The sequence below is a fragment of the Pterocles gutturalis genome, unplaced genomic scaffold, assembly GCF_000699245.1.
Source record: "Pterocles gutturalis isolate BGI_N339 unplaced genomic scaffold, ASM69924v1 scaffold11020, whole genome shotgun sequence".
Taxonomy (NCBI): Eukaryota; Metazoa; Chordata; class Aves; order Pterocliformes; family Pteroclidae; genus Pterocles; species Pterocles gutturalis.
Window position 1 is genome coordinate 15676 of NW_010138311.1, and position 18732 is coordinate 34407.

General features: G+C 40.7%; 1 protein-coding gene across 2 annotated transcripts; it reads right to left on the reverse strand.

The window, feature by feature from the left end:
- Positions 1–18312, reverse strand: ACSL5 (acyl-CoA synthetase long-chain family member 5). Of its 2 annotated transcripts, XM_010082953.1 has the most exons (21): positions 18149–18312; positions 12184–12369; positions 11518–11626; positions 10784–10848; positions 10604–10705; positions 10172–10271; positions 8799–8977; positions 8077–8109; positions 7809–7860; positions 7141–7214; positions 6617–6694; positions 5508–5642; positions 4908–5042; positions 4737–4832; positions 4120–4192; positions 3132–3220; positions 2935–3051; positions 2342–2485; positions 1253–1354; positions 796–867; positions 1–397 (listed from the first exon to the last, which is right to left on the reverse strand). In XM_010082953.1, the coding sequence occupies exons 2-21, from the start codon at positions 12337–12339 to the stop codon at positions 257–259; spliced, it is 2052 nt and encodes a 683-aa protein (XP_010081255.1). In that variant the 5' UTR covers positions 12340–12369; positions 18149–18312; the 3' UTR covers positions 1–256. The 2 variants fall into 2 exon arrangements, with proteins under 2 accessions (XP_010081255.1, XP_010081256.1); XM_010082954.1 differs by lacking the exons at positions 10604–10705; positions 18149–18312 and having other exon boundaries at positions 91–397; positions 12184–12237.
- Between the last annotated feature and the right edge of the window lie 420 nt (positions 18313–18732).

An 18732-nucleotide genomic window follows, 5' to 3' on the forward strand; every position in this document is an offset into this window, starting at 1 on the left:
TTCAGTGACAGTCCAAGGAAGATTAAAGTTCTGGCTCTGCCTAGACAGCTGATGCTTAGTCAGGCAAGATGTGAACACTGGCGGCTGTAAGTTATACTACAGCCATCTTCATCTGAAAGTCATTTTTACCAGGATACCAGAAAACAATATATTAAGTTCTTCTTGCTCCCCTCCACTCATGCCTGTGTTCTCCATAGGTCATGTAGGATCACAGATTTGTTTGGATACTCCATGCAGTTTAATTTAAACTGGCCACTTATTCCTGTGTACTTGAATAGAGGGCATCAATCTGCTTCTGGAAGAGTTTAACAAGCTCTGTTCGCTTTGTCTTCAGTGTTGGTGTCAAGAGTCCATTTTCTACAGAGAACATCTCTGTGTGGATGTACAGGTCTTTAACCTATTAAAAGAAAATAACATAATTACTTAGAGGGCAAAAAAACTGTTCTTTCCAGCTTCCTTGAGCTCAGTGCAAGAACTCAGTCTCAGGAGCACAGGTTTTTTTGGTGCAAGTCAAACTCCTTTTGGCTGACAGCAAAAGGATGGGCTGGAACTGCAGTACAGCTCCTGCAGCCTATGGTGAAGGTCTGCTCCATCTCATGGCAATTGCTAAGGTTGCTCTGTACCTTGGTGAAGAGACAGGCAACCAGGCAATGTTTCACTGCCTACTTCAATCAGTTGTCTGGCGCAGATGTCTTAGGTCACATCCTGACACAGCTGGCAACAGGAGTGAAGACTTCCCAGCCATTGCATTAGCAATACAGGTGCTTGTGACAAGCAGGATTTGGAAGCACTCACTTGTTCAAAGGATTTAAGACCAGCCTCTTTCCCCAGTCTGACCATATCTTCTAAAATAGCTTTCTTCACTGCCTAGAAGAAACAGAGCGGGAACAGAGTGGGTAAGAGCTGTCAGTTTGTAATTGCAACTCAAGATCATACCCCTTAGCCAGTCAGTGAAAAGTGATGTTGGCAAGAATACACATACATATTTCAACATTCAAGATTTCTTATATTAAGGCCACTACAAGGTCACGTCTATCTTCTCATTGTAAAAGAAGCAGTGATAGCCCTTGAAACATCAGAAGACACCTATGCTCAGTTCCAGTTTTTATTACAAGGCTACTTGCAGACTCACCCAGCATTAAAACAGTTTAATTTACAAAAAAAGGTGGGTAGAACAAAGTCAAAGTAATGCAAGATTGGACTTCAGAATTAAATTCTATCTGTAACCCACTGGAAACAGAAAGCCACTCACTGGATTTTTGCAGATCTCTTCATAGGAACCTTTTACTCCCAGTTTTGCTGCAAATTCTGGAAGTGTCTCAGGATCAGGAACCACTATACCTATTAGAAAAGACTGAAAACAAGAGGAAGTAGTCATACTGAGACCAAGATAAGTAATCTGAAATTACTTTTGATTGTCTATGTAAACTTGACTGGGGACAGTGTCTCCATAACAAGCCACATCTACAGCCCCATCCACTTCCAGAACTTGGAAGGTAGCTACAAGCACTTTCAAGTCATTTATCTGAGTTCTGACAGCAGTAATTGGAATACTAGTGCAGTTTGTTATGTGTGCTGAGTGCTCCAGTAATTACTTCTGGCTGGTTTACAGATTGAAAGACTGGTTTCTGCTATCATGGGTGACAAAGGAGTCTGTGGCAAAAGAGTGTGAAAGCACCTCTCCTATGAAGAAAGGCTTAGGGAGTTGGGGTTGTTCAGCCTAGAGAAGAGAAGGCTCCAGGGAGACCTTATTTCAGCATTTCAGTACTTAAAGGGGGTTTATAAGAAGGATGAGGACGAACTTTTTAGTAAAGCCTATTATGATAGGACAAGGGGTAACGTTTTTAAACTAAAAGAGGGTAGATATACACTAGATTATAAGGAAGAAATTTTTTTCAATGAGGGTGGTGGTGAAACACGTGTTGCCCAGAGAGGTGGCATATGCACTGTCCCTGGAAACATTCAAGGTCAGGCAAAACTGGGCTCTGAGCAATCTGATCTATTTGAAGATGTCCCTACTCATTGCAGAGGGCTTGGACTAGATGACCTTTAAAGGTCCCTTCCAACCCAATCCATGTACAGAGCTGACCTGACTTGACATACTAATTCCATATAAGTATGTAAATAGCCTTTACCCAGCTTGCAACTTGATGCCAAGACCTCCTTTTCTTTGGTGTCAGTTGAGAAGGATATAGGTCTGAAAGAATATTCCTATAAACATAGCACTGTCAGAAACAGGTCTTTTTCAAGGACTCTTGTATGTACATACATATGTACCCTGATCTTACAGAACTCACTGTAGGAGGAATCTTGCAGGATGCTCACTGCTAACATTACTTACCCTCAGGCTTTCCCCGTGCACAAAGACCTGGGCTACAGGAGCACTTCTGACATAGACATTTTCTATCTTCTCTGGAGCAATGTATTCTCCTTGTGCAAGTTTAAATATATTCTTCTTCCTGTCAATGATCTTCAGTGTTCCATTCTAGAAGTTAAAGATGGAGGCCATTAGTTTCAAGTCTCCGTCTTGCTTCTATAAGTAGAAGATAATAGGTTTGGTTTTGTTGTATGAAAGGCACATACTAGTCTGGAATTGGTCTTTGCTCTATACAGAGAGAAGGGGCACTTTGTCTAATTTCTCCGGTTAGCTCAGGACACAATTAGACAGCTTCTTTATACTCTTTGGACAGAAACCAAGACACCTTGTTGTTCTCTGTGGAAGTGACATAGGCTTAACTACTGGCCTAGCAGGTGTTATTTGAGATCTTGTAACCTAATTGGTCTTTGGAGCTTTGCCTGGAGTTACTTAGTGAATGGTAACAAAATACCGTGTAAGGCTTTTATCCTAGAATTCACTTCTCCAGCTTTTCAGATTACTGTAAACTAGCCAGGAATTCACATCCAAGGGATGGTTTGTATTAAGCAATTACTCACTGGCAACCATTTCCCTATGTCTCCAGTGTGGAGCCAGCCATCTTTATCAATTGCTTCTGCTGTCTTCTCAGGGTCTTTCAGATAACCCTTGAACACATTTGGTCCTTTAATGCAGACCTAGAGCAAGCACAGAACATTCTTAGTCACCAAGGCTTAGGTTTCAGTATTTCCTGACACACAGAGGAGATGGTACCTACCTCGCCTTCATTGTTAGAAGAGTAGTAGTTCATTTCTTCCACATCATCTAGTTTTATGATATTACAAACCAGAGGGGCTCCAACATGGCCTAAGAGGTAAAAAAAAAAAAATAGAGTTACATTTTGGGGATTCTGCTAGCAGTTGTCCCTATTTGATCTAAAGCTAGAAAGACTAGATGTTGAAGTGAGATGGGAGAACTCAGGTGCTCCCTACATCTGAAAGACTTTGGTAATAGTAGATACTTAATGGCTCTTCGTTCACTGCTTTAGCAAGAACCAGTACTGTTTAAAGGAGTCTGACACTAAATTTTCAAGAAAGTTATTGTAATGCCGTTTTTAGACAGTTAATGTAGGTTAGGTGGCAGCTAAGTCTCAATGCCTAGAGCCATTTATTGGTGTAATCACATGTACCACACTTGCTTCCACAGAATTCTCTCAGAGACCCTGGTATTCATTTGCATTTCATCCCTATTATGCTCTGCAGTTCTTGTGTTCTCAAAGATGGTGACCTGAACTTGGATTTAGAATAGTCAACACTGAAAATATCCTTTCTAAGATGAAAGCTAAATCTTCAAGGTCAGGTAGTCCTTCAGGAAAGTAGTCAATTATCATGTATCATGATGTCTGATATTTTAGTTATAAATCTTCAAGTAAAACAAGTTATTTGGGAGCTAAAGCTAGTTTCTTAAAGCCATTTGGGAAGTCCTTGTCCAGTTTGCTCAGCTCCCTCTGTACAGACACTCCTTTCCTGTACACTGGGACAGCATCTAAGCTTACCTATGTCACTTTACACAAGAGATCCTCACCTACCTGAGTCAAGAATTTTGGTAACTATTAAGCATACAGGTGACTGTTGCTACCAAGAATCACTTTGAAGTTAAGTACCCAGGATTTAACTTTCATTGAAGTAAAAGCAGCAGGGCACCTAAGCTTGAGTGCCACTTCTGTTGACAGCTGTGGGAGAGTTTCCAAGTCTCAGCTACCATACCTGTTGTCCAGTCTCCAGGCATTGAGAAAGTGCATCCAGCTGAACATTCAGTCTGGCCATAAGCTTCAAAGATCTGTGGGAGAAAGGATGAATATTCTTTGAACGTCAAGTCCTTGGCATGAAAGAGGTCAGTTTGAACTATGCCCATACTCAAGTCTTCTTAGGAAGGAAGCCAAGACAATCTTAGCTGTTAAGACTTCATGGTCTTATTGGTGTAACCAGATGTTCTTCAAGTTTACCTATCCAAACCTTGCTTTGGTCACCTCACTCTCAGAACTCTGTGCTCAAATTTACTGCCTTGGGAGATCATTGACTGTCAGGATAAGCCACAAAGCTTAGAGGCAGCTGCCTGACTTTGAGTGCTTCATGTTCCTATTTCTGTTGCTCTATTCTTCTTCGCAGAGCCTACTGGATAGTTTTTTTGGTAGTGTAGTTTGAAACCAGCCCTACAGAATATTGTTCCTGTTAGAGTTAACTCAGATAAAGCAGCCTGTAAATACTGAAGAATGACAGCAATATCTGCAGGACCAAGCTGGGCTGGACCACAGCTGTATCATTGGTCACTTATTTGGGCATAATCAAACAGGTCTTACTTTAAGAAAAACACCTCAACTTACCTGACAGCCCAATGCTGCTCTAAGAAATGTCAGGACAGAGGGAGATATAGGGGCCGCGCCTGTTACCATTATACGCACTTTTCCACCCATGGTTTCCTACAAGTGGAATAGAAGCCATCAGATCCTCCAATACTACGGTTGTTCCACTTACTTACACTTGGAATAACTTACCTGAATTTTTTTGAAGATTAGCCGATCCCAAATGCTGTCATTTCGAATTATGCCCTGTTTTATTTCAGCCATCTTCATAATCACAGCAAAGTTTAACAGGCAACGTTTCACTGGGCTCTTGGCACTACTTTGTATCTGCAAGCAAAAGTATCGTTGACTCTTGAGTTTAATTCCCACCTGTACCTCCAGCTCTTGTTTTTTTTAGAAGGCACCATAACTTACTTTGATGTTCTAGGGTCTGCCTTGACTACTGCCATGGTCCAGGAGACAAACCAAGGGGCAATACTAATTCGTGTTACTGCTGACATACTTCAGCCATAGCTTTGAGGGACAGGCATCCTTCTAGCTTTGCACTTGCTTCATTTGCATAGCAAAAGTAAACATTTTGTGAAGAGCAACAGACTTAGCTCAGTCATGACTGGATATACTGTTCTTATACACCAGGTCTCAAGACTCTTTCCATCTCCTCAGAAAGGACTTTAAAGAACTCTTCAAAAAAAACTAGTGGTGATGTTATGATGCATTCAATATTAATTCAAACCTGTATGCTTGCTTAGATTTATGAACGCAAAGAGAATTCAGCTAAAGTTGCTCACATACCTTGTCATATACTCTATTGAGCAGTCTTGGTACAACTGGAAATAGGGTTGGCTTCAACATTTTCATGTCATCTGTTAGCAACTTGATGTCTCCTTGGAAGAAGCCTACTTTTGCTCCACAGCTGTACAAAACAGTCTAAAAATTGACCAGACAAAGCCTAGTCAAAGGATAACTCCTAACTTTATTAGCCATAATTATTTGTCGATGAAAAGCAGCATGTTTTCCAGTGCCCAGGGGCAGGAAAGCTGTTGTGTGAATAGGTTTTGAGGAAATACAGAAGGCTATAATTTTACTTTAATTATAATACTATACTATTTTACTATAATTTGATTTATAGAAGCTCCAATGCATAGACTTAAGTTCTAGCATGCAACTTTGATTTGTAGTCCATGAGCACCATGGAACAAAGTTTAATATTATGGTTGAATACAATTAATATGAGCTTCACCACATTTTTAACAGCTATTCTGTTTTAGTATCTCTTGAGATACCTTGAAAATTAAATACAAGGCAGCAGAAGAATGTAACAGCTTGACAAGGAATAGGACAAGACACATTCTGTTTTAAATACTGGGTTGGGAATTGAGGTTAAGAGACTGTTCTGGAGACCATTACACGTAGAAGAGTTAGATCCTGCCACAAAGTTGCTAGTGTTCCCTATAGGAACCCTTACTTATACAGCACGCTGGAAGAAGTGCATTAATTCGAAGACTAGAACTTCAGCTTAGGAAACAGGCAGGATGACACAGCCCGGCAGAGTAAACAGGGGAGAACATACCACTGTTTACCTCCAAGTACTACATCCACTGGTCTTAAACTGCTTCCTCTTCATGTATTAGATTTCACTGTGTTTGACTAAGGTCTTGATGCTGCTGATTTCCCTTGCTGATTTCTTAGTAAATCAGACTCAGTGAGGCTGGACTTTAATAAAGATAGTAGCCATATCTTGGAGAAGTAACTAGGCATTATTTAGTCAGTTCAGAGGTTTTATTTTTGGCAGGTGGTCTTAGCCATTTAGGTATGGATTCTAATAAGTTTTACTGTCTGAACTAGTTCATACATCCAAGATCTTCTATAGAAGCTTAGTAGCATGCACGCAGTCTACTTACCTGTACAACTCTCTCAAACATGTGAGCCAAGGGAAGGTAGGATATGGTGATATCTGAACTTGTAAGCTCAACTGTGTTCTAGAAGGGAAAGAATCAGAAGTAGGTTAGCACTCCCTATGCCTCCTTGCATTACTCTTAAGTAGAAAGTGAATAAAGTTTGTGTCAATTCGAGTACTTTGAAACAGACACTTCAAATGACTGAAGCAACTCAGACTCATCCATCACCTCTTCAAAATCTGCAGCCGTACTAGATCAAGATGAGTTGTATGTTTTTGCAAGACCTGAAATAGTGTAGTTTAGTACTCTTGGCATTTAAGACTGATTCATTCTAGAATAACTTCCATGTAGAAGTTCTTGTTCAAGGTTAAACCAAGTTTCTTGCAATACTATTGTCCCATTGAAATATGGACACTTATGAAAGCATGAGTTTGCTAAGAGCAAATGGTTGTCAGAAAATGCCCACATTAAAGCTAGTTTTATGACTGAGTGACATAGCCTAGAGATAACCATTAGTAGTAGCTTACCTCTGTGGTTCTAAGGAAGGCAGCAGCATTTGCAACAACATTTTCATGTGTCAGCATGGCTCCTTTAGGATTACCTTTGAAGAGATTGAGTCAAGTCAGCTGTGGCTCTGCCTGCTTCTACTGTCAGTTTCCCAAGTCTTGTTTGGCTCCGTTTGTACTGTCTTGGTATTAGGCTCAGTCATAGCATGCATTGTCTTAAGCAATCACAAATATGCCTCATCTTCAGAGCTTGCAGCTATAGATACTATATGAAGGAAATGTCTACCAAAATGTTCACTGAAACAGCAGAGTAATTAGGAATAGCATAGAGAATGTTGAAACAAGATGTTTCTCTAGGCCCTGTGGATCAGAATACAGACACAGCTAAGCAAACTAACATTAAGACTGTATTTTTAATAGGGTAAGACAACATGAATTTGGCTATTCAACATGAATTTGGCTATTCTTCCCCCCCAGCTCTAAGCAGCTTTGTCTTAGTGTAGTTGATTTCTAGTGACAATGTCTCAAGTAAAACTGCGGTAGTGGCCTGACACTGTTCTAATTTACTGTTTTACTTTTATGTTGTTAGCATTTCCTCTTTTTTTTTTTTTTTTTGTGCTGGAAAGCTTATTTTTTTTCAGCACAGAGAGATTATTTTAGTGGGAAAGTATCACTATGTATTATCTTACCTGTGGTTCCACTGGTAAAACACACGATGCAAAGATCTTCAGGCTTAGGAGGCTAGAGTGAAAAAGCCACATAATGTCAGCAGAGTAAGAATTATGAGGCTTATCAGTATTTACATACACTTCCTAAAGTGTGATGAACCAGGAATTCTGTTTAGAAACAGCAAGATAAGATGCAAAAAAAATCCTGCCAGCCTCCTCTACTAGCAGCATGGCAAGAAGTCTTTTCAGACTAGTTTTGCAAGTTTATAACTGTCCCAGAGATACTTACAACTGGTTCTCTGATGTTGTTTCTTCCCAGCTCCTGTGATAGAGAGAAAATGCAGCTTAACAATTGCAACAGAAAGACTGCAACAACAGTAGATGAATGGGTAATCACATTTCAAATGCAACACTTGTTTTTTCTTTACTTCTTGATACTCTGCCTCAGTCAGAGAGAGATGTTGGTCTTCTTGAATTTAATACACACAACTTGGAAAAGCTGACTCCTGGAGTTGTGGAATACATAAATTTGAGTGTGTAGAAAGTGATCAGAACTACTTAAGGAATTTGGAAGCCTTAAGTGGAGATATTTAATTTTATTTGATGTAGGCCACATCTCTTTTACAAGAGATGCATACATATGATGCATTTATGCATCATATCTGGCAGATTAAGCCTAGTATTGGGATGTCAAAGCAGTCAGAAATTTGCACTTACAGTTTCAATTAGACTCAACTGCCAGCTTAGAAGCCTGATAAATCCTGTTACAACTGCACCATGAATTAAGCTAAGGAGGTCTTGAGTTTAATGCATACTGACTGTCCACAACATACAGACACAACTTTAGTCAATGGGTTGAAGTCTGCAAGTCCATTTGGCTTATCCAGATCTCAGGTACATGTGTGACAACTGGATAATGCTTAACGTGTCATTATTGTCAGAGAAAAGTCCAGATGTCTAACCTGCAAAGTATTCCTCTGCAACATCAAGCACAAGCCTTTAGTCACCTACCTCAACCTCCTGCAGTGCTAGAATTTCAACTCCCATTTTAGCTCCTCTGTCCTTGAGCTCTTTATCAAAGAGATCCATGAGAATGATAGTCTTCAGACATGGGGTCTTTTCTTGCTCACAGTTCTCAAGCAAGATCTGTGCCTTCTCGGGTGTGTCACAGATCACTATGCTTATGTCAGCTACAGAAAATAAATTACATTTCAGATGTCTGTTTAGAAGACATGAGCCTAGTGAATGACAGCTCAGTAGCACGTACATTTAGAACATAGCATTAGTTTCTTCTAAAGCCATTTGTATTTCATGTGGATTCAGTGGCTGGCTTACAAGTGCTAAGAAGGTTCCTCCTACCATGGCCAACTGATTGGGCAAACTCAAGATTCTAGCTATACAAATGCTAAGAAACTGAAGACAAATATCTTCAGTCACAGTCAAGACAGGCATTTAAACTTTTGATATTGCCATAAAAGCTCAGATTTGTCTTCGCTGTTTAAGTTTAGCCATCTTCCTTAAATCCAAAGGAATTTAGACCTGTTTGAAAGAGATAGATGATAGCTAAAATTCTTGAGTTAGTGCCTCAGCTTCCCTGCATGTACAAGAGAGCTTTATGCAATTACAAAAGCATTTCCCATTAGGTCAGCAGAGAAGTTGGATTTGCCTGAACATACCAGTTCCCCAGTAGCCTAGTAAATCACAGCTGTGTAATCTCAAGGCAAGACCTGTTTACAAGATGCACCAGCATAACTGTTGAAGTGATTTTGCCCAGCAAATCCTATTTACAGGTTGGATCACAGATCATTGTGACAGCAGTGGATATTCCTCCACATCTCCCCTAAGACTGGGGGATGAAAGTTTGAAGATTTATTCAAGCTTCCTCACCAGTTTCTTCCATGATGGCGTGCTACTTGTTGCTTCTGTAGAATAATAGGCCCTAACCAGATAGGTTAAGCAGATTTAGGCATATCTTTTCCCCACCCTCCTCCACTATTTACATCCTACAACTTTAAATCAGAGACATACATATCTGCAAGCCTGTCTGCATTGTCTGATTGTTTGGCAGTGTGGGAGTTTGAGATTGCAAAACCTTACAGAGCAAATAGTTGAGCACTCCGATTGCAAGATGGTCCACAGAATCTAGCAGGTCTTCAGTGGGCTTGCACTCAAGAGACTAGGAGACATAGGAAGCCCACTGGCTGCTTCTAGGCATTGAACCATGTCCTCTGCAAAGCAGCTTATTTACAGAAATAAAGTGTATGTAAAAGTATAACACCAGTAAGCTTAAAGCTACTCTTGATTTTTGCATCAAATTTCCTTGAACTTCAGCCTTCTCAAAACAAAGCTTCTTAGAGAATCAAATAGTGGAAGTCAATATTTACCTTTGTTAACAATGTATACAATGGCGTCTATCCCCAGAGTGTCATAGAGTGGAACAGCAACCATTGAGTAAGTATAGCAGGCGTACTCTGAAATGATCCACTGAAGAGAGAAAACAGCAGAGATAAGGAAAACCAGCAGCTCACAAGACAGGATTACCTGCATATTCCATACAACTTGACTAGCCCATCCACACATTAGGAGTGTGGGTTGTAGAAGGGGCATGCCCATGAGATTCTTGGAGTGGTGAGGGTTCAAGATCATTCTATTACATGCCTGGCATGGTATGTGCTCAGTCAGTAATAAGGGAACTGGGAAAGGAGAAGCCAGTTGTGATTGTTCCTCATGTGGCCTCAAGCTATTTAAATACGGACCCTCCTCTCTCCTCAAGGTGTCAGAATATTCTGGGAAGGAATATTCAGTTTGTTGCTTACCTCTGGCCTATTCTGGGCAAAAATGCCAATAAACTGGTTTGATGATGGTTTGCATCCTTTCTGCAGAAGCCCTGATCCCAGGTATTGAGCTCTGTCCAAAACCTGTAAGACAGTTTTCCCACACTTTAGTGTTACAAGACTGTATCCCAAACTAAATCAGCTGTCAGGTACAATACTCACCTGTTTATATGTCAGCCACTGATAAGGTTGTTTGGGTTTTCTGTAGCCTAAACAGTTGCCATTTCCTAATGGAAGAGTTCAGAAAAGCAATTGTGAAGCTCAGTACTGAAGTTGCATAGTGCTTCAATGCAACACTAGGTGGGGAATATTTTCAGTCAGACATCCAGCTAACTGCATGGAGCATGGAAATGCACAGTGTCCATAGTTAAGCACTCTGCCCAAACCAAAATTGTAAAACTGTTGGCTTTATCCTTACAAGCAATACTTCCAAGATCTGGTGATGTTTTCTCATTTCACAACCCACGTGAGATTGAAATAGCTTGCGAGCTGTCACAGACTTCCATGCGTGGGACCCCTGAAGTCACATCTGCACAAATTCATACCTGCTGTAAGCAGGCAGTACTTTTACACCAAAACCCACATCATAAGACAAAATAGAGGTGCTTCCCCCCAACTCCGTCTGATGCTTAGTACCTGCTGACTCTTCCCTGAACTCTGCTGTCCTTCACTTCTGATGTTTGTTCTTGCCCAGTCTGCCAACTAAGACTACTTCTAAATTAGTGGGGGGGAGGGGGCGGCACAATATTGTCACTTGTCACTGCACCCCACAGAAGGCTAAGAAAGCTTTTGCTAGCCTGAATTATTACTACAGACAAGAGGCAAGGCAAAAAGAGCTTGGAATAATTGTATTTACTTGTGATAGTCGAGTACAAACTAGCAGATGCAAAGCTTACCAGAAGCATGCAATCCTCTCTGGAAAACTTCATACAAGGTTTTAGCATCTTCAAAGTAATACGAAAGCAGGTTATTGTCTGTCAAGAGTGCACCTCTTCTGGCTCCTCCCTAGAAACAGAGCACAGTTGTGAAACACTGCAGAACAGATGTAATGTCCTTTGTTCCTCAGCTGTTCTCACAGTAATCCCCTTTAAAGCATTTCAATAGCATTGCATTGCTAGGGAAGTCTCATTTTCCTTCCCGATTTTGATCTATTCAGTCACCAGTCATATGCAGAGGAATTTTCTAGATGACCTAGATGAATATTCAATTACAGGTTATTAGAAGACCTTGACCAAGTTTGATTGCTACCTCTTGCCTTGTTACATGAAGCCAAGCACCAGCCTCAAAGCTCATGGAAAGCATTTAAAATACAGGAAAAAGTCAGTGACAGCCAAGGCCATCTGATAAAAGGCCCACCTAACACTGTTAGCAAGAGTTGCTGTTTCTTACTTTTAGTGTCTTAAGACTTCCCTTCTCCCCACCATACTCTTGAGTTGTACACCTGGGAGAGAAGGCTGTGTATGTCAGATGGGAGAGTTTCCACTGATACACAGAGTGAGAATGGATCAGTATTCAGATTAAGCTCAAAAATAGTCCATGCCCACAAGCAAAGTAAGTATTACCTCAATTCCTATTGACTGCTTGTTCAAGTCAACAGGAGGCAAAACAGGTTTTGGCCTGCTTATCACCCACAGGAAGATGCCCGCTCCAAACACAATAAGACTAATCAGTGCTGGTGTTGGGAGCGGTGAGAACAGGACTTGAAGTATCCAGATCATTGTGGTGGATCAGTGGGGCCAGAGTTGAACCTGAAACAAACCGGAGGTTTAGTAGACATGAGTTAGAAGCACTCACTACCTATGAGCCATGGTTACTTAAGTAGTTTGTTAAGCAGTACTACAAATCATTTCAGCAGTTTGCTGCTAAAGAGTCTTGGTACAATAATGAAGCACGGGTATGCAATGCTTTAAGCCTCTTAAGAGATCTCAAGTCACCTGTCCTAGTAGATCTTAACCTATGCTGCATCCACCTCCACAAAAAGCTGAAGCCTGATGGAAGTCAGACAAGGAACAGAAGTCAATTCTTTCTATTCAACAGTGAAAATCTGCCTGGGAAAAACTAGTAGGTAAATTCCCAAAATCTAACCAAAAAAAATGCCTACAGTTCAGTGATGCAAATGGTGGAAGTAAGAAAACTCCTCAACATTATAGCTGTCAAATAGGAGGGGGTATTGCTAAAACAGTAGGGGTACTGCTAAATTACATCTTTGTTACACCTACATATATAAGTCTGCAGGACAAGCAGCATCTTCATGATCTTTCCAGCTCTTACTGGAAAGCAGGGCTTATGCTGGACAAGTATTTCAGATAGTGAAAGTGTGTTCAGCATGAAATACAGCACAAAACAAAACTGTGAAAGTCACTTTCCAGTAGGAGGTGACAACCTGCAAGTCAATGTGTGCAACGGAAGTCTAGCTGGGAAATTCAGAAGCAGTTCTGGTGCTTCTATCCTCCAGAGTCTCTTTCTTCAAGGGCACAGAAACAAAACCTGAGAATGCAGGATTTCTTACAAGAGGCAAAGATACATCTACCTCAACCTCCCACCTTAAAAACAAATACTTTAAAATGTATGTTTAGGAGTGAATGGCCAAGACAAATCTAGTACAGGTGACTGCTTTTTGTATGAATCAACTTGGATCTCACCAACTTATCTTTGCTAGTATCCAAATAGGTATGCAGGACATGACACACATCACACTTTGCGACATAGATGATCACATCTTTCAAATTCCTTCATGCAGAATCAAGGGAACCTAGTCAGTGAGTAGTATGCCAGCTAGTAACTAACTAAATCCCTGTACAAGAAGGATATCAGGCATTCTGGAGCAATGGGGTCCAGTTACCCATTAACTATAAATCCAAGAAGGTTAAAGGTATTTTCCAAACAGTAAGTAAATTCAGCCAGGCCCCTAAGAATTTGAGTCTCTAAGCCCAGACTGGCAAGAGTTAGATTACCCATATCGGGTTATAGTTTTGTAGTTTTCAGTTTCCAGTGGCTGTGTTAATCGACAATCCTAATGTGTTCCCTGGTGACAGAAGCCATGCTTTGTCTGCTCAGCATTTGGACAAGAAAGGGTATCTCAGAGGCTTATCATCAAGTCCAAGCTGCCAAAAGCATATCACCTAAATATCTGAAAAGTACCAGCTCCCTAGACCTTTTTTTCTGCTCTCAGCCTTAGTTACAATATGCTTTTCAAACTCCTGACTTTGGTTTCATGTACTGAGAGTCCAAAAGAATTGTGCTACAGCAAGGAAGGAGGGAAATGTCCTTGGCGCTCTGCACTGACTGACACTGCCAGTCACTGGCATATCCAACCTAGGAGGCACAAACTTGCTCTTTCTACAGCACAGGGTATCCCCCATCTCCAAACCCTTCATTTGGCCTGAGAAAAATATTTCCTAAAACTAGGTCTGCTGATCAAGTTTACATTCAGGGCAAAGCCAGTTAACGGTTTAGGTTCTAGCACTGCTCTGTTCATAAGACGGATGATTACTAATAAAGTGAATTTGGCAACCAGCTGCTCTTCACAATTTATACATTTGGCCTTGTAACCCATTTCTGGAGCAGCTAGTAAAGAGCTTTCTGTAGGTGACTAAACAATATCTGGTTTATGGTGCGAGTCATCCACTTCCTCTTTTGTTAACATGAACAAGTCACTTTTTTATAGCATGAGCACTGAGGCAGCTTGGTAAAGACATCTCCACTCTGCAACATGAAGAGGAGTTGGATATACAAACTTTATTCCTTTAACTCAGACCCCACTACTAGATTCAAGTGACAGAGCAAATCACATTTGCACCTTTTGTCTATTGGAAGCTTAGCTGGTTAGAAGTTGGCAAAACTAGACCTTGGCACATCCAATCTCACATCATTCTGCAGGGATACCAGTGTACTCATGTCCAACTCCCCTGAATTTTGATTAATAGCAATCAGCTGGGGTTATTTTCTTGCTGTTTTCCATCCCCATATGGGTCAAAAGGAGCTTGCACACAGCGGATTTCAGATGACTCTTCCCTGGACATGAAATTTTTCAACCAGCCGTAAGAGAACAGAGTTACATGGAGACACCGAAGAGACCTCGTGCCTGCATAGCTGTACCAGCTTTAATGGCTGAAGCGTGCTCTCATGTGCTCATTTTAATGGTAGTTTTAAGACAATTTCTAGAAACCAGGAAGAATAGTTGCCTTTAGAGTATCATGCTAGAGGTAATGAACAGAACTGGGGATCATGTCTGTAGAACGACATCCTCTACTGTAACTTGTTAACACTGATAAGCATTAACACTGCCTAATCAGTCAGATCAGTGCAGGTGTCACAAATAGTCTGTTACATGGACTTATTTGACAGAAAATTAATAGAGGACAACTGTCTGATCTTTAGGTTGTAAGGGTCAGAGAACCCACTAACCCCAGATGTTCCATGCAGCAGCAGATAAGTCACTGAAAAATCTTTCCAGGAGGGTATTGTCATCTCCTCACTGACTCACACACAAGGCAGATTGTGCGTCACAATTCACTGAAGTCCAGATCAAGAGTGATAAAAGCCTAAAGATGTTCAAATGCAGCAAATCTTCTGCCTTCAAATTCTGAATTGATTCCACAAGTGTCTTTCGTAGAGAGAAAGATAAACCTGACGGTAGTCTAATCCCAGTGTAACCTAACCAGCATCCCTGTAGCTAGTCAAGGGTGATTTTCTGTAATAAGCCAAATAGACTTTTAATTTAAAGACAGACCTGCTAACAAGTTTATCTCTAAAGCCTGGGAAGTATTGTATGTTCATTTGCTTCTAATTTTTTTGTTTGTATGTTTAGTAACTGTCTTCATTAGCCTGCTTACAGCACTGCATGGGACTATACCTGCCAAGAGTTAAAAGCCTAACATCCTTTAAAGCAACAGTCATTAGTGTTATGTCAAAAAAGCACAAATAGCTAGATCTTGTTTGCAATACACAAAAAAATGCTTTTCATAGCTGAAAGGCTATTTTCAATTCCCCACTTTATGAATAGAGCAGTGGCAAAGTTTTGCTTTTACTTTCAAACCACGTTTCCTCAGTTGGGCTTTAGCCACTCCTATCAAAGTACACAGGATGTGTTATTCAGGCTGTAGCAAGAGACTGTCAGCAAATTTGTCTCAATTCCCGGCACTAGGACAGTTGTTTCCTATACCTAGAGCTTCTGTAACTGCTTACCAAATCCAAGTCACTGCTAGTTAATAACCTCTGGTATCCTCCACAAGCCACTTAATCCTGCTGCCCTGGAAGCAGAAGAGCCCACAGAGAGGATAGAAGTCTCTACTTGATAGAATCTTCTGTCCATGGGAAGAGAACAGCTCTACCCTAGATCTGTCCAAGGGAGCAACTACAACCAGAGTTTAACCCACAAATCCCGATGCCCTATACATACAGAATCTGTATCAGCCTCGTGCAAACTCAACCCAGTGCAGCATGAGATCAAAGCCAGGGCATTTTTGACAGACACCAGCTTCCACTGCAGGGCAAGTCTGAGTACCAGTTGCTTTCTTAAGCAGGGGGGAGTGGGAGTGGAGTGCTTGAGACCCCTGCATTTTGAAGGGCTCAGCTCCCAGTGACCAGAAAAGTGCAAAATGCACAGGATGTCTCAAGCCATCTGCCAGTCCTCTTGTGCAACAAGATGCTAGACAGTTGAAGTGTACTTAGGTTGTCTGCCCTGATCAATGGTCAGGGGTAAGATGCACTAGGCTCTGGAGTGCAAAGGCTTAATTTTTATCAGGAGAGATTACAGTGATACCATTTACAGCCTTGAGTTCAGGAGTACATGTTCTCATTTCTACTGTACCCCCACTGACTCCACCTCTACAGCAAGTCCTTCACTAGCTAGAAGGAATTAAACAGTTGTTCTCTATTCTCTCCATGTCAGGAGATTCTTTCCACTGGAAAGTGACTGAGCTTTGTGTCTCCAAGCACATAAGTATGAAGAAAGGAATCAGTGTCCTCTCCATCACAGTAGCTCTTTACAGACAGCAAAGCAACATCTGATAGGTGCACAATTTCAGAAGCAACGGTCATGCACTGCCTGGGAAATTTTTTCTAGAATTATATTCTTTATCTCAAGTTTGCATATGCTTCTGAGGTGATCATGAGAACTTGTTGACTGGCATTAGTAAGGTAACACTGACTCTTTCCAAGTAGGAAGAGTAGAGTACAACCAGCTACACTAATTAGGGGTCACTAATTAGTTAACCACCAGTAGCTCACTCTTACATTTGCTTACACAGTGCAGCTCTTGCCTGGTGTCCTGCAGATGTGAGTCACTGTGCCAGTTCTTATTCCTTGGCAGCATTATATCCCATCTTCCTCCAGCTGCAGCAAGAAGTCTTGTGTTCTGCAGGGTTTAGGAACATCTAACTTTCAGCATCCGGAGAGAAGCTAAACTGCAAAAGGTCAGCAGTGACTGCTTTACAGAGCCATGTGAAAACCACAAAGCAAAATCCACAGTAACTTGCATTAAGCCCAAGATATACTTTAGTTAGGCTTTGCTTTCAGAGTACCTCTTATGAGAGGCAAACAGTTCAAGTATCCTTTGATCTTGCCCGAGAAGCACTCTGCTAGGGGGTGGGAAAGAATGAGGCCTCAGTAACTTACTTTCAGGAAGTCTAGTGCTCTGTGGTTTCAGACTACAAGTTACGGGCTATTTCTGAGCCATGCTGATGAAACCTACTCAAATCAGGCTTTCAGTATACTTAAATATAAAGACCATTTTTTAATAAAGAATTTTATTACATCTGATATTACTGTCCCTCTGTCAGGATGACAATGACACCATGACACTGCCTAGTATGAAAAATAGTTTTCTCAGATAAATTGAAAAGCCAGGCTTTCATATATTTTTTATATCAGCTTTTTTCCTTGAAAACTACTCAGGAAGATAGAACATGTCCAACTAGTCCCTTGAAGTTTTTAAAAATTTAAAAAGTAATCAGTATAATGGGTTCTGTTACTATCTATCTTATTAGATAATACAGACTCACATTCTTGCAAAACATGCATGCACCAACATTATATTGATAGAAAATTGTCTCTAACACACAAAAAGAACGGTTTAAAGAGTTAGAACTAAAGCTCAACTTGAAAATTCACATAGAACTCCTAAGGAAGTTAGAATATCATCATTAAGCATCTTACATAGCCACACAGGGAAAAGGTAGCACTAAAAACTACTAGATACTAATGTCTTTTATCACTACATATCATTACAGCATTTACATTGTGAAGAGCAAAGAGCAAACATATATCTGAACTTAACTCAGCCTAAGGTTAACATCTAACTGATAGCACACTACCTGAGATTTCCCAGCAGGCTCCTGAAAAAGGCATTATCTTGAACCCTGCAGCTAATCAGTGTACTTGCACATAGGTTACAACAAAGCCCATGTGAGTAACGACAAGCAAGCCCATTAGCAACAAAACAAATAAAAGTAGAACTTCGTCACTTATACAAAAAATATTTCAGAGTGAATACAGAGATGAGAACCAGCAATCAAACCCACTTACCATGGTGGAGATGGGGTGGGAAGCCAACCTCTTTTCCTTGAGTAAAAGGGACCCTTACCAGCACAGCATCTAACCAACACCAGTTAGGTAACACTCATGTTAAAAACTGCAGATAGTTCCCTCTTCCCCGTTTAAATAAATCAGCAAGCAGAAAAGCATGCTGGGAAGGGAGCTTGTAAAGGGGAGGAACTTGCATAGAGGAACTGGTGGTCAGAAAAAAAAATACAGAGGAAATTGTTGACTTTTTTTGTTTGTTGATGAAAGGAGCTTGAAGTTTAGACGTTTCTTAAGAGCTAGGTGAAAAGCAGACCAAAACCTTTTGAAATGATATTTATAATTTATTGTTGATAATCTATTCGCTATTTTTTCTCTGTGTATAAAGCTGTATTCTCAATTATTATTTTTAGCTCTCTAGAGCTGTGTGTACATTAAGCTAAGCAGAGCTTTGCAGCCTGTAATACTGACAAAATGCTTTGAGTACAGGATTTCTCGTATACTGCTGTAATATACTTGGTAGTGGGTTGGATCCCCATTTCTGCTGCTGGTTTTGGTTTGGTTCTGGTGTTGTGGGGTTTCCCTTCTCC

Excerpts from the sequence above, each read along its gene's own strand:
- ACSL5 (XM_010082953.1), bottom strand. The coding sequence starts at position 12,339 with ATGATCTGGATACTTCAAGTCCTGTTCTCACCGCTCCCAACACCAGCA. Across the intron at positions 8,110-8,798 it reads TAGCACTGCAGGAGGTTGAG|GAGCTGGGAAGAAACAACAT; the intron begins GTAGGTGACTAA and ends TCTCTATCACAG. Across the intron at positions 5,643-6,616 it reads TGTTTGAGAGAGTTGTACAG|ACTGTTTTGTACAGCTGTGG; the intron begins GTAAGTAGACTG and ends GTCAATTTTTAG.